At 40.0% G+C, this 26,885-nt stretch overlaps 2 protein-coding genes across 2 annotated transcripts in view; both read left to right on the top strand.

The window, feature by feature from the left end:
- The window catches only part of cope (COPI coat complex subunit epsilon), a 7,603-nt gene extending 839 nt beyond the window's left edge, over positions 1–6,764 (top strand). The window contains exons 4-10 of the mRNA XM_014000644.1: positions 473–625; positions 929–982; positions 1,189–1,270; positions 2,724–2,879; positions 5,045–5,113; positions 6,082–6,156; positions 6,466–6,764. Of these exons, the coding sequence (XP_013856098.1) occupies positions 473–625; positions 929–982; positions 1,189–1,270; positions 2,724–2,879; positions 5,045–5,113; positions 6,082–6,156; positions 6,466–6,519 (643 nt within the window). The 3' untranslated portion in view covers positions 6,520–6,764. The remainder of the gene's footprint in view (positions 1–472; positions 626–928; positions 983–1,188; positions 1,271–2,723; positions 2,880–5,044; positions 5,114–6,081; positions 6,157–6,465) is intronic.
- Positions 6,765–8,339: 1,575 nt separating this feature from the next.
- cers1 (ceramide synthase 1) overlaps positions 8,340–26,885 on the top strand; it is a gene marked incomplete at its 5' end in the record, with an annotated part of 30,077 nt that continues 11,531 nt past the window's right edge. Inside the window, 1 exon segment of the mRNA XM_014000635.1 lies at positions 8,340–8,645. Within this exon segment, the coding sequence (XP_013856089.1) occupies positions 8,397–8,645 (249 nt within the window).

Here is a 26,885-nt window from a genome sequence, read left to right as displayed (position 1 = left end):
TTTTTTTTTTTTTTTTTTTTTTGCGTTTTAATAATAAAGATACAATTTTATTTGTTTTGTTAAGATAAATAGTCAAGGACGGGAGTGTTTTTTGTTGTGTAGACATAAGCTGCTCCACAAAACACTGTAAAACAACTCTTTTTGTTTAGGAAGTTCAGTGCAAACACGCACAATGATTTATCTCTGTAAGCACTAATTAAAGGTGGCAGGGGGTGTTATTCAAAATTGATGTTAAGCTTTATAAACAGCAATTTCACAACAACTGAAGGTACTTGATTGTGGTGTAGAACTGAACCCTGTGTCTGGAAAGTGCATAACATCCATTCTTTAAATGAATTGTCTTGAGTTTCCTTCAAAAGTTGCCATTTAGGTTGAGGTATTGTAGCTAAATGTGCAAAGTTTTTCACTCATTCTTATAAGGTATCCTGTCCTCTGGCATCGTATTATACATTTGTCTCGCTCTTTTGTTCAGAGATGCCATCGTTGCTGATTTGGACAAAAAGATGTCAAAGAGTGTGGATGCTGCCAACACCACTTTCCTCCTCATGGCTGCCTCCATCTATTATCACGAGGCAAACACTGATGCTGCCCTCAGAACTCTGCATCAAGGAGAAAGTCTGGAGTGGTAAAGAGGGCGCAAGATTTTACTTAACGTGACGTTCAGTGAAGGAGTATGTGGTGATCCAGTTATTTCACCACATTTAATTAAAAGGATTGCTAGGAAATAACAACCAGCATTACTGATGTCTACCGTAATGTTGATTTAAAATGTTTTAGGAGATGCTTTAATGAGGGAGAGATAAAGAGAACTGAATGAACATTATCTCCTTTACATGTATACATGATTTTATGTTAATAGGTGAAATATTAACTGCAAATGGTAATAGAAGAACTAACAAACTGAACCTAACTGTCTTTTTTTCCTCAGTATGGCCATGACCATCCAGGTGCTTCTCAGTCTGGATCGGGTTGACCTGGCAAGGTACGGACTTGTTGATTGACATCCTCATAAAAAATAATGCTGTGTTTTGATAATGCGGCAGGTTTGTTTATTAACTCTCAGAAAATATTTATATACAGGTTAACACATGAACATTAGTCCTGCAGTTTAAATTTACTCAGTAATCGAGTATGGCAGATGCTAATAAATTTGTTCTATTGACGTTTAATTTGCCTTGTTTTAAACAGGAAAGAACTGAAGAAGATGCAGGAGCAGGATGAGGATGCTACTCTGACCCAGCTAGCCACAGCCTGGGTTAATATTGCTGTGGTGAGGGGAAAACATCATTGTATAATGTGTGGTTCATGTGTGTTTGTATATTTGTGACATATACTGAAGTGAGAGGAATATTTTTTATTAGTGATGGAGAAAAAAAAGTGTGAGCATTAATTTAGTTTTTCAGTCCGATTTAGTAATTTGCACAGTTTGGAACAAAAGAAAGGAAGAGCAGTGTGGTTTTCGTCCTGGTCGTGGAACACTGGACCAGCTCTACACCCTCAGCAGGGTCCTGGAGGGTGCATGGGAGTTCGCCCAACCTGTCTACATGTGTTTTGTGGACTTGGAGAAGGCGTTAGACCGTGTCCCAAGGGGGGCCTTGTGGGGGGGTTCTCCGGGAGTATGGGGTACCGGGCCACTTGATACGGGCTGTCAGGTCCTTGTACGACCGGTGTCAGAGTCTGGTCCGCATTGCCGGCAGTAAGTCGGGCTCGTTTCCGGTGAGAGTTGGACTCCGCCAAGGCTGCCCTTTGTCACCGATTCTGTTCATTACTTTCATGGACAGAATTTCTAGGCGCAGCCGAGGTGTTGAAGGGATCCGTTTTGGTGGCCTTAGGATCGCATCTCTGCTTTTTGCGGATGATGTGGTCCTGTTGGCTTCATCGGAACGAGATCTGCAGCTCTCGCTGGAGCGGTTCGCGGCCGAGTGCGAAGCGGCCGGGATGAGGCTCAGTGCCTCCAAATCCGAGGCCATGGTCTTGAGCTGGAAAATGGTAGAGTGCCTTCTCCGGGTCAGGGGGGTCGTCCTGCCTCAAGTGGAGGAGTTTAAGTATCTGGGGATCTTGTTCACGAATGGGGGAAGAAGGGAGCGGGAGATCGACAGGTGGATTGGCGCAGCGTCTGCTGTAAAGCGGGCGCTGTACCGGTCCGTCGTGGTGAAGAGAGAGCTGAGTCAGAAAGCGAAGCTCTCGATTTACCGGTCGATCTACGTTCCTACCCTCATCTATGGTCATGAGCTTTGGGTCATGACCGAAAGAACGAGGTCCCGGATACAAGCGGCCGAAATGGGTTTCCTCCGCAGGGTGGCTGGGCTCTCCCTTAGAGATAGGGTGAGAAGCTCGGTCATCAGGGAGAGACTCAGAGTAGAGCCGCTGCTCCTCCACGTCGAGAGGAGCCAGTTGAGGTGGCTCGGGCATCTGGTAAGGATGCCTCCTGGACGCCTCCCTGGTGAGGTATTCCGGGCACGTCCCACTGGGAGGAGGCCCCGACGAAGACCCAGGACACGCTGGAGGGACTATGTCTCTYGGCTGGCCTGGGAACGCCTTGGAGTTCCCCCGGAGGAGCTGGAAGAAGTGGCTGGGGAGAGGGAGGTCTGGGCCTCCCTTCTGAAGCTGCTGCCCCCGCGACCCGACCCCAGATAGGTGGAAGAAAATGGATGGATGGATGGATGGATGGATGGAACAAAAGAATAAAAATGCATGACTTGGTGTCTTTCTGCTTGTTTCAGGGTGGAGAGAAGCTGCAGGATGCCTACTACATTTTCCAGGAAATGTCTGACAAGTACTCGTCCACGCTGTTGCTTCTGAATGGGCAGGCGGCCTGCTACATGGCTCAGAATAAGTGGGAGGAGGCTGAGGGAGTGTTGCAGGAGGCACTTGATAAGGTTAGAAAAACAGCACATTTGTTTATTGTAGTTGATTACATCTGTTGTAGTTATGTTGTTAATGTAATATTCATCATTTTTTAATACGATAAATTATAGTATTAAGCTGGAGTGTGTTTGTTATGATGTGTCAGCTGAGTTTGCAGGGACAATAGTTATGTCTGCTGTCAGGGTTGTGATAATAGGGGTGTAATGCTTTCCCCAGGGTCCAGTGGGAGTCATTTAGTCAAAATTTCCTCTGCCAAAGAGTGTGTACCTGCCAAACACTGTGACCACATAGGCTCGTCTGTTAGTGGTGTGCATGAATGGAATACTTTTCTGTTGATGTCGACACACTGGACATGTGCAAAGCTCTGTCTTCTAAACAGGATCTATCTTAAGAACAGCTACGGGATGCCTTCAGTTGTGTGTGTCTGTCTGTCTGTGTGTGTTTTCCCTCTCCCATCATAACTAAGCACTATTGTATATAAATATTTGTGCATTTTAAACAAGAATGTAGTTGATTTAAAAAAACAACAACACCTTCATCTACAGCTTAAGTTTTCCACAGCGTGAGGAAAATAGTGACCGCTGTGGTAGAGTGGTTAGGGGAGTCATCCTGTAACTGGTGGGTTTCTGGTTCGATCCCCCCGCTCCAGCCGCCTCAGTTGTTGTGGCAAGGCACTTCACTTGCCTTGCCTGCTGGTGGTGGTCAGAGGGCCCAGGGGTGCCAGTGCATGGCAGGCTCAGTGTGGCCCGTTGTAGCTGTGGCTACAGTGTAGTGTAGCTCAGTGGTTCCCAAACTTTTTGTCTTCTGACCCACAAAATATTCATGGCAAAAACTTGTGACCCCCAAATATTACTGGTCTGAGTACATGAACTTCTTAAATAACCCTAAAAACACAGGATTTTGGACAATCTAAACAGCTTGTACACAATTACAAATACTTATTTTTACTTATTTTGTGTTTTTGTAATAATTATAGAGAAAGGATTACATCAGCAATTTTTTATTATCTTTTAAATTGATTTCTGGAGATTATCCAAGGCGCTTCATGACCCATAATTGGGTCCCAAGCCCAACTTTGGGAACCAAAGTGCAGTGGTTCCCAAACTTTTCAGCTTTTGACCCACAAAATAACAGTAACAGAGACCTGTGCCCCCAAATGTTTTTGGATGATAAACATTTGTAACAGGTCAACTAAACATGGGTATAGTAACAATATTTTTATACTACATTTATCCATTTTAAATACACTAACCTCACTCTTTTGTAACAAATAAGGCAAAAATGTAATTAATTCAGAAAATCTTTTCAGGACCCCACCTTGATGTTTCGGGTCCTGACTCCAACTTTGGGAAACACTGGTGTAGCTTACCACCATCAGTGTATGAATGGGTAAATGACTGTAATGTAAAGAGCTTTGGAGTCTGTAGGAACTTGATGAAGTGCTGTATAAGTTTAGGCTATTTACCATTTTACCATGAAATCTTCTTGGAGCCATCCTTTATCCATAGATTTAAAAAACTACCTCCTTTGTACCAGCAGATGGTAGCACATGGTTTTTTTTTTGTACTCCAGAGTTCTTGTTAACCGTTTGATCAGTAGGCACAGTAAATCTGCAACATACAACAAATTTCCCTAATGTTTTATTTTATTTTTATATGTTACTGTAATAAATTTGAATTCTTCACACTACTGTTGGTTCAAAATCTAGTATTTTCTGTTTACCTCTAATTAAATCCTTATTGTAAGCACTCATTACCTTTTTTAAATGCTCTCCAAATGATCCAGTTTTATGCATCTGTTTCTCTCTGTGTCTGTATTTGTTTTACAATGTAAAATGTTATCTAGTTTAATTTTTTATAAAGAAACAGTTACCCATTTATGTCATCTCTCTGTAGACAGAACCTAACAAAACAGATGATCTACAGTTGAACCCGTAAATGAAGGGATTTGGGTTTCACTTGCTCATCTACAAATACGTTTTTGTTCAGAGTTTAAAATGCCTTCAAGTTTTGTATTTATGGAAGCAGAAAATAATTGTTTAGCTTTTTGTTCTCTGTGAGCAGCATGGTGTTTTCAGGTCTTTTTTTTTTCTAGCTTAGGTTAAACTTGTTCAAGTGTTCAGAGGCTACAGATAGTCTCTCATTCTATTTTCTGTCTCTCTTCTTCTCCCTATCAGGACAGCAGCCATCCAGAGACACTGATCAACCTCATAGTGCTGACGCAGCATTTGGGCAAAGCTCCCGAGGTGAGACTTTGGACCCAGAGCTTTTAGAAGCAGCTTTGACAGCGATCAGTGTAATAGTTTCCTTTAGGCAAACATCTGTAAGACATCAAGCGGTTTTATTCTGTCATCATTGTTGTATTAATTCAGTAAGCACATCTAAGCAGATTTAACTATAACATTTCTTTTTTTTTTCTTTTGCAAATTGCAAACATGAGTCAAAAACAATATTTTTCTACACATCAGCTGATTATTGACATGTGAGTTTTACAACGTGAGACTCAGAGTTCATGAGATAAAGTCTTGGTAATATACTAGCATTGCACGGACTTGATAGCTGTGGACTGGAATGCTATAAACTCACAGTTCAATAAAATGTTTCCAATTGAGATAACCTTGTGTTAGATGTGATAAAGTGGTAGAAATTAGACATCTTTGCAAAATTTATGGTCTTACGTTGAAAGAAAAGAATAACCCTTCAAACGTTTGAGACTTTCTTCGTGAAAACAGAAGTTTCAGTCTTTTTTTTAATCTACTTTTAAGGTATGTTAATTCATGTACAACTCTCAAAGTCTCATGGGAACAAAGCTTTTTAGGCATTTTTCAGACACTTTGGAACAACAACGTTAAATTCTCATCAGCTTTGCTGCCTATAGATCAGGCATTGCAGTGTTTTTTTCTTTTTAAGCATTAAATATTTATATCTCATGGCTAATTTAGCGGCAGCTAAAGTGCTAGAAAAATCTGTCGCATATTATTTACTAATAGTTTTCCTGCACAGTTGAGTTATTATATCTGGAAGAGTCACTCGATTTTGTGTCCAGTTGTGATTTGTGCACAGTTAAAACATTGTCTTCAGCAGAAAAACATGTTTTATTATTGACAATTCTTTGCAAGTTTTCTCTAAAAACCCTGCGTTTCGGAATTTTGTAAGTTTTGCCCAAAGCTTTTTTCTGGTTGTCAGTAAGCAGCATCTGTTTGTGTGCTCTCAGGTCACCAATCGGTACCTCTCCCAGCTGAAAGACGCACACAGAGCTCACCCGTTCCTCAAAGACTACTTCGCCAAGGTAACTTAAATCCCTCACTCAGCGCAGGATGCGTCTGTGTTTTGTGCAGTACGAGTTAACCAAAACAAGCCTCTTTAACTGAACTCATTTGTATGTTAGATAGGTTGACAGCAGTTGTCCTTGGTCTAAGCCAAGGAGAGCATTCAACTCTGACCTTTCAGCCTTTGTTACACATTATGTTGTAATTACACAAGAGTACAGCATAGTAGGTTACCAAACAAACTGAGACATTCACCACAGCTCTAATGGGAAGATGTTTTTTTAATTTTGTGTGGTGTTAACTGTTTCCTCTTCTGTGTCTTCCTGCAGGAGAACGAGTTTGACAGATTAGCAATGCAGTACGCCCCCACCGCCACAGCATAAAGCATCTGCTCTTCTTCAAGAGACCTTCTTAGCTAACTTTTATGGAAATACCATGAAGATGTTTCTCTTCTTGCATATATTTGATTGTGTGGCTGTATTTAAACCCCTTTGCAAGTCAAAACAGAGTCCTTATTTGATTAGTGGGCAGATGCAGAACAAATCTGTCTTGGTATACTTTCTATATAAATTTACATTTATGTAATACAAACATTCCTTTGAAATGTTAATAAATGTGTTAAACCTGTTTTGATGTGTTTATGAGACTCGGCAAAAGCTTCAAGTACTCTAACAAAATTATATATATATTTTTAGTTTTCTTTGAGGGTGTAATGGACCTAATACTTTTATGTTTAAGCAAGTAATTCATGACAACCTTTAATGACCTAGGTTTTCATGACATTCTGTTCATCTGCAGAYAGAATGATTAAAGTCAGAACAAGATTTGCTAACAACAGTCATTCTTAGATATCACTTGTGTTTATCTTTGTGTTTTCCATTGACCTTGTATCAAATCTTGCTAAGATGACATAATGGTGTTTGTTAATATATATATGAGGCCTCTCGAGACACAGTGAGTAGTGTGGAGAGACAGTGACAGAGAGAAGCAGAGGCACAGAGACAGGGCAGGTTGTTCTCTGTGTTTCCTGTTGTTGCAATAAAACTCAGCTGATCATCTCACGAAGTACCTTCATTCTTGGACCACGTATTTCTGTCTTTGTTAAATAAATATTGCCATAACAGAGGGTTTTATTTTTAGGAGATTAAACTACACTGTCTCTTTAAGTAGACCTTTCTAATGCACTGGTTGAAAGCAGAGGGCTCGTAAAGAAGACAGCGGGCCATGAGTTTCGGCCCAACTGTAGGTTGTTTTTTTTTTTTTTTTTTTTTCACGTAAACGCAGCAGCTGAGAGTTAAAAACGGCGTCAGGTTGGTTAGTTTCTGTCTGGCCTATAGAGGTCGCTGTGATATTTTTAAAAGTTGTGTTTAGGCTCAGAAATTGTACTATTTTACATTTTTAAAAGGGAAAATGCGCATAGCTGCAAACAATACTGTAGGTTGTTTTTTTTTTTTTTTTTTTCACGTAAACGCAGCAGCTGAGCGGTGCTCGCCCCCCTCCTTTTCTTTTTTTTAACGCACCAGTTGATCCCAGCGCGCGCGCCTCGTCAGAAACGCATCTCTCGACACGCTCACCGGAGGCTGACAGGAGGAGGAGAAAAAAGAAGACTCTCCGCGGAATATACTCCTCTAATTTATCCCTAGACGAACCTGGAATAACTCGCTCTTGAGTGAGAGACTTGCCGGTTCCGAGTCGTTACGTAAGTCGTCGAATAACGGTCGGAAGATGAGGAGCGCGTGCCTGACTCCGTTCTGGGGGTTAGCAACACAAAACCTCCAGTGATGTTAAAGGCTAATTCATTCATTCATATATAACCTGTTAGCTAGGAGACCACCGCCTCCGGTTCTGGTCCAGTGTCGCCGCTGTGTGATTTTTACTGTAAGCTAGGCGGCTAACCGTGTGCGCAGTGAGAAGATGATGAGCGCGAGCCTTCACCTGACTGCCGCAAATGGATCAGAGTAGCTGTCAAAATCCGCTCGTTCGATAGTTTGCGTGTTTTTTCTATTATTATTCTCATCTGAACAGCGGACATTTGGTGGGCGCTACTTGCATCCTTAAAACTGTCCTAAAAGTGGGCCCATGTCTTAATTAGGAAGACAAAGAATTAGGCTAAGCTGGTTAGATAAGCTGAGCCACCGGTCAGTCATCACATAGACCGAGCTGCTGGAGCCGTTTCTGCCGGCTTCTTTATTTTTCGTCTTTATTATTATTATTATTATTTTTTAAAACAACCTCCCCGTTGTTTCTGCGCCGCACCACGATGGGCAGTGATGGCGGGAGTGCCGTGCCAGTGGGAGTGGAGCCCATGCCCGGGTACTGGGAGCTCCTCAGCCGAGGATCCAGCGTCATGCTGGGCGCATGGAGGGACTGTGGCGGCTGCGGCGTGAAGCTCTCCAAACAGACTCTCCTGGATAACGCCTACATTACCTGGACCGAGGTCGCCCTCTTCTTCTTGTGCGCCTTTTTGTGGACGATGCTCAGGCGGGGATTGACAGAAAGTCTGTTTAAGGTGGGTAACATTTTTTTTAAAACCCAATTAACCGACCCCCACCCACCCCCCATTCCTCCCCAGTTTAACAGGAATCCCAGTACTTCATGCCAGGAATAAACAGGGTGAATGCTTGTTAGTCACTGTTTTTTTTCCCTCAGATAACCCAACCACACTGACAGGAAATTTTAATTTGACTCACAAAGGCTTAAAAAACCCACATCTGCTGCATTAGTCATTCAAGATGGTAGCATTAAATTCAAATGAGGTGAGGAAGTGTGCACGTTTCTCAGAAACCACGTGCACCTGCTTTGCACATGCACTAAACCTACACTATCTGTGTGACTCTGATTTTATTAAAACTTTATTTAACTAGATTTAAAAAAAAACACTGAGGTCAAGACCTCTTTCACAAGGGTGACCTGGTCTGGACAGGCAGCAGCACACGTCACAATAGAAAATATAAGACAAAAAATGAGAAAATATACATTAAAACAGCCACAATTTGATAATGAAAGACAGTGTTGTGACAGTGACAATCAAACACCGTGAACAATTTAGGATTTAAAACACAGGCATTGTTGCTATGATAATTGTTGTCTTTCTTTTAAAATCTTTTTAAAAGCACTCAGTGGAACAAACTCTGACCATTTTAGTTCAGCCTGCAAGGCATTCAACTTTCTTTCTCTGATCAGTTCGCACACGATGAACATAGAGGTGGAAACGGGTGTGGTTAGACATGTTGGACAAATAACACCTTTATAAAGCTATTTTATGTATTTACACATTTTAGCTTCAAAGAGTAACTGAATTGCTGCTCCGTTCTCATGCAAGCAGTGGTAGTTGTTTTGCTTCTATTTTTTTTTTTTTTTTTAGGAAATGTGTTAATTTTAAGGTTCAAACTGGCTGTAATATATTGTCAACCTTTTAAAGCAGTGGATCCCAAACTTTTTATCTTCTGACCCACAAAATATCCATGGCAAAATCTTGTGACCCCAAATATTACTGGTCTGAGTACATGAACTTCATTAATAACCCTAAAAACACAGGCTTTTTGACAACCTAAACAGCTTGTACACAAATATAAATACTTATTTATACTTATTTTGTGTTTTTGTAATAATTACAGGGAAAATATTACATCAGTAATTATTTTATTACCCTTTAAATTGATTTCTGGAGATTATCCAAGGTGCTTCATGACCCAAAATTGGGTCCCAAGCCCAACTTTGGGAACCAAAGTGCAGTGGTTCCCAAACTTTTCAGCTTTTGACCCACAAAATAACAGTAGCAGAGACCTGTGCCCCCAACTGTTTCTGGATGATAAACATTTGTATCAGGTCAACTAAACATGGGCACAGTAACAATATTTTTATACTACATTTATCCATTTTAAATACACTAACATCACTCCCTTGTAACAACTAAGGCAAAAATGTAATTAATTCAGAAAATATTCTCAGGACCCCACCTTGATGTTTCAGGACCCCACTTTGGGTCCCGACCCCAACTTTGGGAAACACTGTTTTAAAGTACAGGTCATCTGAATAGTTATTTTGTAAAAGGAATGCAAATACCTCAGTTTTGAATAAGCCCCACACAGGCTAAACATCAACAAAAACATCTCATGGAAATGAGATTTAATCAAATATATAGCACAATGTACTCTAGAAAAAACTTCTGGTACCTTTTTTCTAATTTTAAATAATATGATGAATTCACAAGTAATCAATGAGCAATGTGCTCACTGAGTGAGAAGATACTCTTTTATTTGTTTTTAAAGCTGATACTTTTCTACGTTTAATTTCTTTGTTGCCTCCGCGAACCAACTAAGATGGAGGTAAATGAAAACTGTCTGTTTAAACTTTATCCCCTTTGCTTTGTTTTTCACATAAAAGCGTGCTGAAAACATCTGGTGGGCAATCAGGTTGTTTATATGATTTTTTTCTGATCAAACCTCTTAAGAAACAGTCTGTTTGACTGGATCAGCTGGGACCTCTAAATGCGATTCCTCAGATCTTCACACCATAAAAAGATCAAGTCGTCACCAGTTGCTTTTACTTGTTGGTTTGCTTCTCACTTTAGCGTCACGATGCTGCTAAGAAATTAGGGCATCTTTTATAAGGTACCTGATGATGTGCGTTCACAGAACTGCATTGTCTCTTAAGCAGCCTTACAGCATCTCACACCAGTGGTGGAGAGACACAGATTGCTTATATTCTCCTCCACCGTCAAAGGTTTCAGTGCCTCCCTCTGTTAGCATTCAGCCAAGCAGGGTCCCTCTCTTCACAGAAAGCTCGTGTGGCTTTTTTTACTCTACCATCGTGATGGAGGTGGAGTTTGTTTGATGACGGTGGGTCCCGTGTGTGCAGCCAGACATGGTCAGAGAATGCAGAGGATGAGACCTACTTTCCTTTTTTTCCCCTCTTTGAAGACGGGCACGTTTTGACATCTGCAGGCTGTAAAGGATGAGGTGAAACTCTGAATTAAAACTCAAAGTGCCATTGATTATTCACCACCTACAGAGAGTGTGCTTATATTGGGGATGAAGAGGATGGGTTCAGCGTAGGGCAGCCAGGTGGAGCTAATTCAATACGAGTATTGCTTTTCCACATCACAACGCTGAAGTGGGCTGCAAGAGGGGCACGCTGTTTGAGCTCTTATCTGACCAGATGGTATTTGCTTTAACAAACCAGCGGTCCTTTATGTAATAAAATGTAAACCGCAGTGTAATAGCTTCTCAGTTAAAATGGATTTTTAGTGTTAATAACACACAGTTGTACAGTTTAAGTTGTCGATGAAGGCTTCATGTGCACAGAACTCGTCCGCCGCAGGCCCGTGGATTAAAATAATTAGTTTCCTGTTTAGTTACTTACATCTGAGAGTTATGTTAGAAGAGCGAAAGCTGACCCAGTTCAGAGTCAGACACACATTTCTTTCTGCGATCTTTGCTCTCCGCCGTACAACTCACTGTTCCAACAAGATAAGACAATATTTGATTGATCTTTTTTGTCTGCTCTGGTTGAACGTTTTAAAGAAGCACATTTTTTTTCTTACTCTGGCAAGACTTATACCTGCAGCACAAAAGTTATGAAGTTGGCAGTCAATTAAAAAATACTGGCAGACCTTTTATGACTTTGGGTGAACTTTGCACAAGGCTGCACAAATGTTTTGAAGGAAAGACATGAAGGGGCAAATTGTTGTTCCAAACTGGGTTGCTCAGATTCTGTATTCAAGTCAAACTAAAACAGGAGCGTAACTTGTTGCCATTCGAATTTGGCTTGGAGTTATGTTGGTTATCACTGTGCCATAACCAGGCTTTTTCATGGTTTACATTTGATTCATAGCTGCACATATCCAGGTTAAATACCCTTCTTTTCTAAGCCACTTGACGTTTTTCTGTTACACAAAATGATGTTGCATCCTCCTCGCTCTGTCCTGCCTTGCCTGTTGACACCCCAGACACTGACAGTTTAAAGAAAAGTAAATGTGGCGTTTAAGATAAGCACTGAAAAGCTCTTCTGAGAATCACGTACCTAATCAGCCATCTAAATGTCACACTTGAACTTCCCGAGCGTGAACGTGTCTTTTACTTCTTCCTCATTTTCTTTTCAAACATGCTCTGTTGTTTGACAAAGCGGGGGCGGCTTCTTTGCTTGGACAATCTTTCTTACTGTTTAAAAGTTGCATTTAAGCATGTGCCGGTATTAGCGCTATTTCACGTATCGTTAGCCTCATAGCATATATGTCTAAGTCATTTGTGACCAAATATTAGTGTTGTAGTACTTGAAACCGGTCTTGGTCTTAAGACCGGTCTCAAGACCACTTTTTGATGGTCTTGTTCTTGTCTCGGACTCAACAGCATTTGTACTTGGTCTCGTCTCGGTCTCGGACATTGAGGACTCGGAATTTTGTTTCAAGACCAGTCAAGACCACAGCTGTGGAAATATAACTAAACAGTAGGGGTGCAACGATAGAGAAAATTCACGGTTCGGTTCGGTTCGATACTTTAGTCTCACGGTTTGATATTTTTTCGATACAAAAAAGAGAAATTTCCATGCCCCATTTAACTTGTAATTTGCTGAAATTAATTATGAACATTTGTTTAACCTCAAAAGTAGTTTTTAAATTAAATGTTGCTGAAACAGCAAGTTTCTCAGTGGATCTGCGCTCAAAAATGCAGCCTAGGTGGAGTAGTCGAACACAGATCCACTGATCCTTTAACACAGAGCATCTTCAGAAGACAAGTTCATAAAGTAAATTTTGAAAATCTGTATTGTTCGATACAAGTGTTTATTGAACCTAAAGCACTGTTCGATACGGTTCGATACGGGTACATACGTATATTGTTGCACCCCTACTAAATAGCCATATTATTGTCCAATTTATTTGTTAACAATCTTACTTTCATTGGATTTAAAATGTAGCTACTGATTCAAATCCAAACCTGACTTATTGCTATCTACGTGTTTTTTGTTAGCGGCTGTCACCCATCTGCACCCGCCATCACGCACACGCAGCACTCCCGGAAAGTGAACTGTGGTTCTCTGAGAGCTGTAAAGGATGTCTTAAATTTTAAATAAAAAAGTTTGGCTACATTATTCATAAATAATATCATTGTAAAACAACAACAACCAGGAGAAATTGTACAGCAACTTGTACATTCAACAGTGCTTCACTTTCAGAGACAGTGGGGAAAATAAACTTTTATCATCTCTAACGTTAACAATCTGCCTCTGTAGCAAAATTCTTTTCTCTGCCCTCACACAAACATTTTGTCAATATTAGCTCTACATATTAAGTTAGCTAAAGTGGGGGAAAAGTATTTAGTCAACACCAATAGCTTAAGTTCTCCCACTTAAAAAGATGAGAGAGGCCTGTGATTGACATCATAGTTAGACCTCAACTATGAGATCTAAATACTTTTTTCCCCACTGTACATGTGTACACAATACTCCATCACTTAGGGCACTTTTTTTATCTGGTCTTGGTCTTGTCTCGGTCTCGCCCTCCCTTGGTCTTGGTCTCGACTTGGTCCAAACCCTAAAAGTCTTGGTCTTGTCTCGGTCTCGCCCTCCCTTGGTCTTGGTCTCGACTTGGTCCAATGGTGCGTTCACACCGAACGCGATTTCAGCATCAGGAGCCTCAGGTTTACATGCAAAGTCTATGGTGGACGTGCTTCAATCAGCGTCAGGAAGTGCTGCGGCGCCTCAAGCGTGATTAGAGCAGCGCGATTTGAACGATTTGAACGATCTGAGCGTTCGACACGCTGAGGCGCAAATCGCTGAAGTTAGAAAATCTGAACTTTTGCAGCTCGACGCGCAGCATCAACCAATCAGAGAGACTCCACTGTGTGACGTAGCGACAGATTTCCCGACGGGACAGTTTGCTGAAAGATGTCCACTAACCTGAAACAGATGGAGAGGAGCTCTTTAGCTGAAATCGAGTGCCTGCAGTCTGTGTCCTGACAGGAGATATCCGCACCAATGCGTGGCAGCGGCTCATCAGACTGGACTCGGGACAAAAATAGTCCTGAAAGCGAGCTGTGAGCCTCTACTCTGAATTATCTGGTGAATTAATTATGAATTAATTATCTGATGAACGTGACATGCTCTTGCTCTCTGTAAATAAAGCAAAGCCACTTCCTCGTCTGACATTAAACAGAGCCCGACAGAGGAGGGAGGGGCGGGGAGGCTGTTGCCGTGCAGCGCTTCAAGAGCTGACCTGCGTCTGACCTCAAATTGCACAAGCGTCCAACTTCAGCGTTGGCTGCGATTTTGAAGCTGAAATCGCGTTCGGTGTGAACACAGCATTAAAGTCTTAGTCTTGTCTCAGTCTCAATACACTGTGGTCTTGGTCTTGAGTTGGTCTCGGGTTAGGTGGTCTTGACTACAACACTACCAAATATGTCTTGGGCGATTATGCTATGAGGCTAATGATATATTTGTTTAATGTTTGTGTGGAAATCAGAAGCAAAGAAAAAAGAGGGGTAAGCAGAAGAAATAAAATAAACAACTGAAGATGATGGATATTGAGGAAGGAAGAAATGGGGAATAATAAAGTGCTGAAGGACTGTAAATGTGGGGCCAATTTTGCTGACTTTGCATGCAACAAACCAGTCATTAACTAAACTACACAAACCCTCACATGCATGTCTATGTTGGTATAAAGATAAAGGCGCTCTGACATGCACATCCAAATTGATAGACTGCTACACTTTGTGTGAGATGGCATTATGTTTGTTTTCTGGAAGCAATAAATGCTCTGAAGCCTGGCTCCTTCAGCAGCAGCAGCAGCAGTTTGGAACGACTCTCATAGTGCCTTGTGTGCGCGCGCGTGCACACACACACACACACACACACAAGCAAAAGCAGTCATTCAAAGCGGCAATGGTAGCTTCAGCCCCGCCTCAGAGCTGTATCTGCCTGCACAGAGCTGAACGGCACCTCAGCCCTCGTACTGTTGTTCTGTATGTGAAAGCATGCTAAGGTTTTGCCAGCCACAGATCTGGGATCACTTTCCACTAAGCTCCTGCTCATTGTTGAACATTAGAGCCACAGACAGAAACCCGACGCTGGGTTTGTGGTTAAGGAGAAGTGATATCCATTCAGCCAAAAGTGCCCACTCAGATGAAGCTTGCTTGTAGTTTTGACACTGATTGCAAGCGATTGGTTTTTTTTTTAACATGTTAGGATGTTATTAGACCTCTTCTCCTGCAGCTTAGCTAACACATTTATTGTTGCATGCAGCACTTAAGGCTCCTGACCTGTGATGTATTTCCACTCTTAGCCTCCGCTTGTCACATGCACAGATCTTTTAGCTCATCTAAACTGATCACAGTATGCAGTCTGTCACTGGGATAATCACATCAAACCTGCTGACAGTGGAAGTTATTAAGTGATTGGTCGTTGAAACTGTATTTTGTGCAATTAATTATCAGAAAAACTGTCACCGATTAATGTTAGCCACTTTGCACTTTATTTTGCTATTACAGCCCAACCCTACTGGTCATGTGTGCTGCTTTGACATGGATTTAAACATTGTTGCATACCTAATATGTGTGCCGATGCCTCTCCCCTTCAGGCTGGTCAGGATTAATTCTGGTAGTTTGCTTTCTAAACTGAAACAATTAAAGCTAAATTAAGTTTTTTTCCCCACATTTTTGTCATTAAAAAAAGAAGTTTAACAAAGTGGAAGATGACAGGAATATTTGATATTGCTGCTTGAGTTAAAAAATTTCAAAATATAAAAGAAAAACTCCCACACAGCCCCCACTTGCCTCCCAGCTAATAAACACTGGCTGCAGCCACATGAGGTGTAAATCACCAGTTTTATCACAGTATTATATGGATTTGTTTGGATGATGATACGATGTTTCTCGCTATCACAAAATCTGTCTTGATACAATTTTGATTCAGGTCACAAGTCAGTGATCAATACGATGCAATATCACATGCCCATCTAACAGTTATATGGACATATGATGTCAATCCATATTGGGCATATGATGATGATATGGATTGACGTTTTCATTTTGTTTAGATGCAATTGAATCATTGATTATTTAACTGATATATCATTGGGGGTCGATGTTTTGTTACACCCTCTAATGTCAGCTGAGCAGAACTGAAACCTTGAGTGAATTAAAGAAAAAAGTCTCTGTTTTAAAAAAGGACATTCAGGTGCGAGGGAACTCTCATCTGCGTTTCACAGTTTGAAATCTCTGTATTGTAAAGGTTTGGAGTTTCATTGGCTACGTTCACACTGCAGGCAAATCTGACCCAAAACCGATTTTTTTGACCCATCTGACTCATCTGATTTTTTATGACAGTCTGAACGAGACAAATCCGATTTTTTCAAATCCGACCCAGGCCGTTTCAGTATGTGGTTTTAAATCGGATATATATCTGATGTTTTCAAAGTGACTGCAGTGTGAACGCTCATGTCACATTCATCTGACTTTTTCATCAGTGAGGAGGAGGTGAAGGATCGATAAGACACTAACCTCAAGTCTCACTGTTTAAATCTGTAGCTCCGTGTGTTTACAGCTCCAAAACACAAGTCCAGTTGCTTCATCTTTTTACTTTTCATTAGTATGATAATAACGATGTCCAGCCTGGATCGCGGAGAGTATCGATCCTAAAGTTCGATACTCGGTCGATACTTTTTTCCAGCTTGTAGTTTCGTAAAAAAAAAAAGCTTCACTGGAGCATCCCGGTCAGAGGCAGGTTCAGATATAAAACACTGAACTAAAGAAGCAGGTCAGATAATTATTTAATCGGCTCTGATTAAACAACAACAACTTCCGATTCGATGCGCAAAATGTAGCATCCATGCTAGCTCTGTAAACAAACAAGCCGGCTGATGAGACGTCACGTCTTTTACTGTGCATGCGTGTCACATCAGTGCAGTGTAGTGTTCACACAGGGGTCTGATGCAGGTCACATTTAAAATGTAATGTGAACGTTCACACAAAAAGATCGGATTTTTTCAAAAAAATGGAACTGAACATTAAGACCTACAGTGTGAACGTAGCCTTTGATAGTCATAAAGAGGTCATGTTTAATCTTGTCATTTAAGCAGGCAGGCTTGAATAAAATTTTGACATTTTCATTATGTAAAGCATAGAATAAAATGCTAAATTAATGTTGGATTACACAAAACAATAGTTCTACTCTTGTTGTAGTCAGCCAGCCTTTAAGTTTGTTCCAAAATCTAATTTATTTCTAGAATATTTTTCAAGTTTAAACCTTTAAAACCGAGAGTGGTTGTGTGGTCTTTAACACATAAACACATATTTGTGTTTCCCTAACACAGTTAGAAAGCAGGGTAATGAATCAGCTGTGTTTGTTGACAGATTCTCCTCAGGTCAGCTGGAAAGCGCCACAAGGCCTTGATCATCTCAGCAGCTTTGGTCGACCTCTCAGAGTCTTTTCTCTCTCATTCAGTTCTTGCTCACAGTGGAAAGGTTCTGACTGGGCAGAACACAGTGTCACTGCAAGCCTTTTGCTTGGCAGATGGCTCTCCTCTATAACAAGGACATTTTAGAGGGATATGGGGACTGATTGGCCAGAGGAAACTGGTGTAATTATTTGCTCACTGTAAGTATGAGGAAGGTCTGAGAGCCGTGCTTTCTTCAGGATGCAATTAGTTCAGTTTCCTCATCCCAGACTGCCTGTCTTTCTTTCTTTCTTTCTTTTTCCTTCTGTGGAAGAAGTATTCACATGGAAACTCAATGAGACGACCAAGTTTTTGGGTGTTTCCAGAGTATGCTTCATCTCACGTCTCCCTCTTTGCATCATGTCCTCTCTGTTCCTCTCCACCCACCATGTGGTTTGAGGTTTTCATGGCCAACATAACTAGTTTTTGTAAATCTGGAGGTTGAGATCGGGACCTTTAAAGAAACTTACGGACATATGACAGACATTACATTAGCTTTTCATTTTAAAGTCTTGAAACTCTTCAGAATTTCCATGAAATCGTAGATTTTTTTGTGGCATGTGCCACAATCAGTGAGTTAAATATCAAAGCTTAAAAACTTCAGCTTTGCTAAGAATTCACAGAGTTGGTGAGTTTTATAGACAATCCCAGTGATGTGAGGGTTGAAAACCCAATTAATTGTTTACATGTTTTGTTGTTTGCATAAAAAATAATAAAATCATATAAGACACATGATTGCCTTACCCCTTACCTTATTTAGAGATTGAACTTTAATCTTGAACCTAACTTAAAATTTGAATAAACATCTAGTCATCATTTGCTTCAGATATAGAAACCATGTCTGAAACTACAAGTTGTTTCAAGCTTTTTTTGTGGGAAAAAATGTTTTAAACAGTCAGTAAAATAGCAAATGAACATGTTAGTGGCAGATATTTGTGTCCTTATTAAGTTCTTTTTAAATTCAGTAAACCATATTCAGATTTTGAAAAGTAAAAGTACTGTTTTCGTTAAGGAGGTTTGGTTTTGTGTCAGTTTCATCTTTGGTTTCCAGTTTCTGTCCCATCTGTGTGTGTTCGTAAAAATGAGTCAGAAATCCCTGTAACTTTAAACAAACCAATCACATGTAGACCTCATTAATCAAATGTTTTAATTGAATTAAAATGTTTGGTTATGATTTCTCATTACAAGAGGTTTCTGTTCCGTTGTATGTGTGTTTTAACTCTGCAGCAGCAGATTCTTCCAGTTCTGGTTTGTTGTTAAGAGTCGGAGCTTCTGTCAGTGGAAAACAGAAAACAAGCTCGTAAATTCAACCAAAATTTATTTTGCTTCCCACAAGATCATCTTGGACTCTTACTGTTTGGTTTCGATGGGCCTGGCTCAAGCAGTTAGACTCGTTCACACTACGTCAGTCCTTATTCTCACTGTGCTGCTGAAAGCGTGGGCACTGTATTATGAATGACAGCCATATGTCTTCCAGCTGTCCTCATGAGCTGAGAGCCAAGTAGCTCTACGCGAACTCACAGTACAACATACTGTGTGTAAGATAACGCTCTGCTTTGATTAAACTCCTTACATTTGAAGGTTTTACAGTGAATGTTGAGGTGTCATGGCTGTGCTGAGACTTAATTACAGTAAACTAGAATCATTTCTCTGATGTGTTCACTGTTATATTAATGTTGTCAGATGATGTATCACCAGTTTATTACATTTTACTCTACTGGATTACATACAGAATGTGATTTAACTTTGTCCTGCTGAAAAAAGCCAAGACTATTGATGAAAGCAGCATCCAGACACAATCAATCAGTATTGTTATTTATTATAAGCTTTGTGACCTGTCTGTAACTCATTCATCGGTTTCTAAAATAATGTTAAATGTTTGTACTTTTCACTTTTTTCACCCTAAACATTTTGAGAAAAAGAGGAAGCTTTCCAACTCGTTTAAAAATTGGTTTTCTTTTTATGGTTAAAGGTATATCATACCGCTTCTTGAAGTGTTCATAACAGTAAATGACTTCTGAAACATGCAGCCTGTAAGGATTTTGTTTTTAGTCTCTTTTATTGCTGCTACGGTTTAATAAAAAATAAGCGCACTTTACTATCAGTGACCAGGTGTTGTTTATGTTTTATTTATAAAATTATTATATTACTGTTTCCAGATCAGTTACCCTGAAGGATGTGTGCAGTAACTTTAATGCTTCAGCAGATAATTTGAAAACTAGTTGAGGTTAAGGCCTCTTCTGAGAATAAATAATGAGCTACACATCCCCCTAAGCAGATGCAATGGTCCTCTTTTGTTTTTGTCTTTTTTTCACAGCACCTTAGTGTTAGAACTAGAATGAGTGTCTTCTCCTCCCTTTACACGTGCCTAATTTTACTATGAGTAACATATTTACACAGGAAGGCCTGAAACTGCTGGTTTAATTTTAGCATGCAAATCTGCCAAACCAACGACTTCAGATAAGTTTAGACACCAAGTCAGACGACGTTATGAGGAACCTCACTTCAGTCCTCAGTCAGTCAAATATTAACCTTTAAAGCATCAAATATTTTATAGTCAAATAAAGTCCAGATAGCCCACCTCTCGTTTGTTTTTTTTGCATCAGAAGTGCTGCTGAGTCGACCCACATCATGTAACTCTGAGTTTTATAAGGATTGTGTCAGCTGCAGCCTTGCTCAACACATGCTGTTTGATCCGAGGGTCTCCCAGATGTGTCTCTTAAATGAAATACAGTTTATCACCCTGCTGTTTTTGTTTGCATGTTACAAGATGCTGTTGTGTTCCCCTCACACTGACAGGATCCATTTTGTTTTTGTAAACCTCACTGGTGTTCAAACATTCCAGCTGATATTGAGCGACAAAAAGCTGAATTAGACTGTGTTTGGTTTCTTGCAATACAAAGACATAACACTAATAATCAGCAGATAAAGTATGGAAACTTGTGATTTCATGTATTTGATCTTACTCTGATCTAAATGAGTCAAACATACAATTTACCTCCAAGTTTTAAATATTTAAATGGCGAAAAGACAAAGCATCACAAATGTAGTGACTTCTCTGCTTCTCAAATGATTCAACAATACAATACGTATTTTGAGAATTCAGTCTGATTCATCAGATGACCTCAAAGTATTGATCCCCACCTCCCACCCACTTTTTTTTTTGCTTTATTTTACAGACATAAACACTAAAAGCTGAGTCATTTCCCAACATGCACCACCACACTTGTCTGCCTCAGTCAAGCTTCCAGTGTGTAGGCAGGAAGTGGAAAGGAAGAGGTCAGCGAAAAGCTGCCGTTATTCACCATTTGTGAACTGGAGAGTCACTTTTAAAGAATGCGCTGCAAATGTGTGGAGAACGACGAAAATTAGACATAAAAAAAAACGAGACTGGAGGCAAATCATGTGTGAGGTGGTAACTTCACTCCCACTTTGTTTTAATGTAGCTGTTTGACATTAAACGCCTTCCTCTTCCTTCCAGTTAAAACTCTCAGAAACAGCTAATTTGAACTTTTACTGCAAACTACGGACAAAACATTTAACAAAACACAGTAACATTTAATTTAACCGTACAGCATTACACAAAATGAAAGAGGAAGCAGCACACTAGAAACTAAACTAAAAACAGCTTTTCCTAAAATATTTTAATTTAAAGAAGGAAACCTTGTTTCTGTCTTTAAAAAAATTTGCAAATTAGTTCGGTAAAACAAACTAGACAAGATGGAACAAAATATCACTAATTTTAAGATAGAATAAGTAACATTAAATTTGATTGTTCTGTTTAGTAAAAAAATCTAAACTGAAGAGAATGAGTTGTTAAAGCTAAAATAATACTAGCAAAAACAGGCAAAATATTACTTAAAGGTTAAAAGCATGAAAACAGTAGCTAAAGTTGTGAAGATCTGTTTATTTTCCTTTCTGTTCTTTGTGTAGTGTTTATTTGATCCCTCCTACACCTGATCCATGTTGTCTCTTCCCAGGTGTGTCTCATTTCCCTTCGTTAGTTTCACCCTTTAAATTCTGTCTTCTCTGTCACTCTCAGTCCATTGTGCTTTCCATGTTTTGGTTCTCCTTGTGTTGCCTTCCAGCTATATTCTTGTGCCAGTTTTGCAGCCTTGCTAGGACCTTTATTTTGTAATAAATCATTTTAGTAATTATTTTTAGCTTGCTTTCTGGTTTTTATCACTGCAAAATGTAAGAGAAGTAGAAGGTTATCTGAAAGTCAAAAGAAGTAAATAGCTAATTAAGAGGCAGTAAATTATTAGCTAAAAGCTGAAGAAGCTAAAGTTAAAAGAAGCTAAATAAATTGTAGCTAAAATAAGCTAAATTCTAGATTTAAGCCAAGAGGAACAAAACACTAGCTAAAAGGAGAAATATGCTGTCCAAAAGCTAAAAGAAGCTAAATACTATCTAAAGGAGGTGAAACACACTAAAAGTAGCAAAACAGTATCTTAGAAAGACAAAATACAGTTATGTGCAGAAGCAGATTTCAAAGAAAACTGTTTATGAGAGGATGAGTTAAATCTGTGTTTTATTTTCATTTACTCATTCATAAAAACAAAAGCAAATATATTTTCAATAAAAAACCTGAATCATAAATGAAATGAAAGGAAGCAGAAAGATGAAAATATTTGTAAAAAAAAGGAAGCTGACTATTTTGAAAAGTATAAAAATGACAAAACCAGACGTGATGGCACTCATCTCATTTTATATATTAAAGTAGGCAGAATTGTTAGATTATATCAAACGGGTAAAGAATGGTGTGAATGCTGAGTTGTTATAAAGCAAACAACAGGAACTAAACAAAAGTTTTTAGATCTGACAGAGTTTTAGTTTGGTTAATTTATTTTAAAACTAAAACCCAGAGGATTTATCCCCAGAGGCAGCTGCCTTCCCATCATCCTGTTGAGAATAAAAAGAGAGGTGGGGGGAAGTGAGATCCATCCTCTTTTTATAGAAGCTGATAATCTGCAATGACCCAAGTCAATTACAGGTGTAATCAAAAGGAATTTTGATAAAGATATTATCTGCTGTTATTTAAAAAAAGTGGATTCTGACCCATTTAAAGCACCAAGAGGAAAAAAGAAACAGATAAACAGGCTATATTTATCCTCACATGTATACAAAGTCTAAAACTCTGGTCGTCCTTTGGATTAGCTTTTGTAAATCCTATTTGCCCTAAGCTTGGAAGAAAAAAACACAGCATCTGTGAGAGATTTCAGGTTAAATGAGGCACTGAGGTCAGCCTTGGAAGAAATCAAAGTGAGACTGAGCAAAAACAAGCAAATAAGAAGGAAAAAAAAGAAGAAGAATGAGATTGTGCTTGATTGAACAGGTCCAAACGTGAGCCGGCATCCTGACTTATTGGCCCGCTTTATCATCTTACGTAACAGGCCGGCCTTCTTTTAATCGCCTGCTTCCAAGAAAGGCTGAAAAGTTTTAAAATAAGAGCGACGTAGTGTAAGATGGAGGGAACAGAAGGATCATGAACATCTTTACCAGCATCGCAGCATATTTGCTGAGAGCCTCCTGTTTATTGTCAAATCTGTCACCGACTCTGCCTTTTATATGCAATCAGCCTCCATAATGTCTTCTGGGCAGCTTTTTGTTTTCTCCTTTTTTGTTCTTTAGCTCAGTCTGTCTTTGGCAGAGGGAAAGGAACAGAAAGGACAGAGAAATCACAGTGTGTCTTTGACCCATTCTACCTCTGTTTTGCAAAACTAAAAATAATCAATAAAACAAGAGGACAAAATCGGAAAAAGCATGAAAATATTGGCAGATTATTAAACAAGCTTGAAGAATCTGCTTTTAAAAAAATGTAACTACTGATATGAGATATTGGATGTTCACCATCTATTCCCAAACTATTTGGGAAACAAAAGCACTGTCCCTCATCAAATACCAGTACTTTAAAAATGTGTAGTTCTGGTAAAGAAAAGGAGTAAGGTCCAATGTTCTGCCTGACAATCATTTTGCCAAAATTCCTTTAGAAACTGAAACTTTGTTAAATTCTCAAATTCTTCAGTTGTACAATGTGTAGCTGAAACTCCTTAATGATTAATTTGTCTCAAACCTTTTCAGGATCATCTGAGTTTTTCATTTCAAGCCACAATGCAGCAATTCTCTGGTTTCCTCCCACAGACCAAAACATGCATGTTAGGTTAACTAGTAACTAAATTGTCCCTAGGTGTGTGTGAGAGTGTGAGTGATTTTTTTATTCCCATGCAGCCCTGTGATGGACTGGAGACATGTCCAAGGGTGTATCTTTTCTTTCACACCATGACTGCTGAAGATAGACCAGCTCCCTGTGACCCAGAAAGAAAAAGAAAGGAAATGGAGGATTGGATGGACGAACTGTAACCCTTTAGCAGTTTTTAAATGGGCCATTTAAAAGTCAGTCAGTGTCTCAAACAACAACAAAAAACTCTTAAGCACAACAGTAAACATATCTTTTAATAAGTAATTATTATAAAAATAATGTAAATACAATGGGTAAAATAAGTATTGAACATGTCACCATTTTTCTCAGTAAATATATTACTAGAGGTGCTAATGACATGAAATTTTCTCCAGATGTCGGTAACAACCCAAGTGATCCATACATACAAAGAAATCAAACCATAAATGTCCAGAAATGAAGTTATTTGTAATAATGTGGAATGGCACAGGGAAAAAGTATTGAACACACTTACTGAAATTTATCTAATACTTTGTACAAAAGCCTTTGTTGTCAATGACAGCTTCAAGACGCCTCCTGTATGGAGAAACTAGTGGCATGCATTGCTCAGGTGTGATTTTGGCCCATTCTTCCACACAAACAGTCTTCAAATCTTGAAGGTTTCGTGGACCTCTTCTATGAACTCTGATCTTTAGTTCTTTCCATAGATTTTCTGTTGGATTCAGGTCAGGTGATTGGCTGGGCCATTCCAGCAGCTTTAGTTTCTTTCTCTGAAACCAACTGAGAGTTTCCTTGGCTTTGTGTTTGGGCTCATTGTCTTGCTGAAATGTCATGCCACGTTTCATCTTCATCATCCTGGTAGATGGAAGCAGATTTTTATCAAGAATGTCTCTGTACATTTTTCCACTCATCCTTCCTTCAATTATTTGAAGTTTGCCAGTACCATATGCTGAAAAACAGCCCCACACCATGATGTTCCCACCTCCAAACTTCACTGTTGATATGGTGTTTTTGGGCTGATGTGCAGTGCCATTTGACCTCCAAACATGATGTGTATTCTGGCATCCAAACAGTTCAATGTTGGTCTCATCTGACCAGACTATATTCTCCCAGTATTTCACAGGCTTGTTTAAATGTTGTGCAGCAAACTTTAAAGGAGCTTCAACATGCTGTTTCTTCAGCAGTGGAGTCTTGCGTGGTGAGCGTGCATACAGGCCATGGTGGTTCAGTGCATTACTTATTGTTTTCTTTGAAACAATCGTACCTGCTAATTCCAGGTCTTTCTGAAGCTCTCCACAAGTGGTCCTTGGCTCTTGGACAACTCTTTTGATAATTCTTTTCACTCCTCCGTCAGAAATCTTGTGAGGAGCACCTGGTCGTGGTCGGTTTATGGTGAAATGATGTTCTTTCCACTTCTGAATTATGGCCCCAACAGTGCTCACTGGAACCTTCAGAAGTTTAGACATTCTTCTGTAACCGATGCCATCATTATGCTTTGCAACAATAAGGTTGTGAAGGTCTTGAGAGAGCTCTTTACTTTTACCCATCAGCAGATGGTTCTTGTATGATACCTGGCCATCATTTGGGACTGAACCAGCTGATATTAACTTGCACTGACAAGGTGCAGGCTTGCTTTCTAATTACTGAGAGAGTTCAGCTGGTGTCTTGGCTTTCCATGCCTTTTTACACCTCCCTTTCTTCATGTGTTCCAATACTTTTTCCCTGTGCCATTCCACATTATTACAAATAACTTCATTTCTGGACATTTATGGTTTGATTTCTTTGTATGTATGGATCACTTGGGTTGTTACTGACATCTGGTGAAAATTTCATGTCATAAGCACCTCTAGTAATATATTTACCGAGAAAAATGGTGACGTGTTCAATACTTATTTTACCCGCTGTACAAGGAACACCCGTCAACAAAGAGCCAACGTGGTTTTTGTGTTTTCTGAGATGAATGAGCTATCAGTAAAAGTTGCTCACCGGTGACACAAAAGTCAAACACTTTGAGGAAACCTATATGTGACGTCAAAGCTTCCTGAGCAATCTGCAGTTTGTGCTGAGTTTGTGAGTCTGGGTGAAGTGAACCAAAATGTGTCATTGCTCCGATGTTTGGTTGTGGAGATTATTAACGACGAGAACAAAAATAGGGTGGAAGAAAAAAAGTATGGGGAAAAACCGAACAGCAGAGTGATTTATGGGTTTTGGAGCGTTAGGAGGAGAGGAGCCGGTGTTGATGATGATGAACAAGTGTGTGGTGAACTGCAGAGTCATGGCTGCTGTTCGTCAGCCTCGAGTGTTTTTCAGCCTTTGTGAGTGTGTGTAGGCTTATGTTTTTGTGAGGAGGTGGTGTGGGATGGGGGGGCTACAATGCACAGTGACAGCTGGCTTCTATAAATAAAAGTCACAGGCAGGAGGGTGAGACCCAGGGCTGGATGGAGAGGCAGAATGGAAGAGCTCAGAAGAACAAAAAAGGAACAAGAAGAAGGAGGGTAGCGCTTGGGGGCGGAGCTAGACATACTGTATGAGGGCGGTCCTCTAAGAGAGGAACTGATACAGACGTACTGACTTCAAAGAGTGTGAGTGTTGTGGACTGCTGTATTCTGGTCAGGACCCAGAGCACACACATCACTTCAACCTCCGTCTCGTCCAATCAGCTGTCCCGGCTCATGTGCCCCGCCCACTGCAGGGTGGCTGTCCTCCCATGTGTCATTACTGTTGCTGCCATATTTTATCTTACATCTGTCAGATTCCTTTCTTGTGATGTTTTGGCTCTCTGAAGAGACTCAAATCAAATCCTCAAAAAAAAAAAAAAAAAACAGACAAACAAGCGAGGGAGGGGTAAGAATAAACACAGGAAGTGATGGTAAAGGAATTAAAGTTATAAAAGCCATCAGCTCTCTGTGTGTCATCACACAAACAGAACTGGATTCTTGTTTCTAAGCAACTCAGTCCATTAATTTATCATGCAGGTTGTCAGTGATCCTGGTCACTGCAGGGCAGGGTTAGTAACAACTGATTGAGATGCAGCGTATCGTTGACAGAAGCAACTTTTACTTTCCTGCCTTCAGTTACAGCTTCTCTCTCTCTCTCTCTCTCTCTCTCTCTCTCTCTCTCTCTCTCTCTCTCTCTCTCTCTCT

Source organism: Austrofundulus limnaeus, unplaced genomic scaffold (assembly GCF_001266775.1).
Source record: "Austrofundulus limnaeus strain Quisiro unplaced genomic scaffold, Austrofundulus_limnaeus-1.0 Scaffold8, whole genome shotgun sequence".
Classification (NCBI taxonomy): Eukaryota; Metazoa; Chordata; class Actinopteri; order Cyprinodontiformes; family Rivulidae; genus Austrofundulus; species Austrofundulus limnaeus.
Note: the sequence above shows the minus strand (reverse complement) of the source record. Positions and strands in the feature narration are given on the sequence as shown.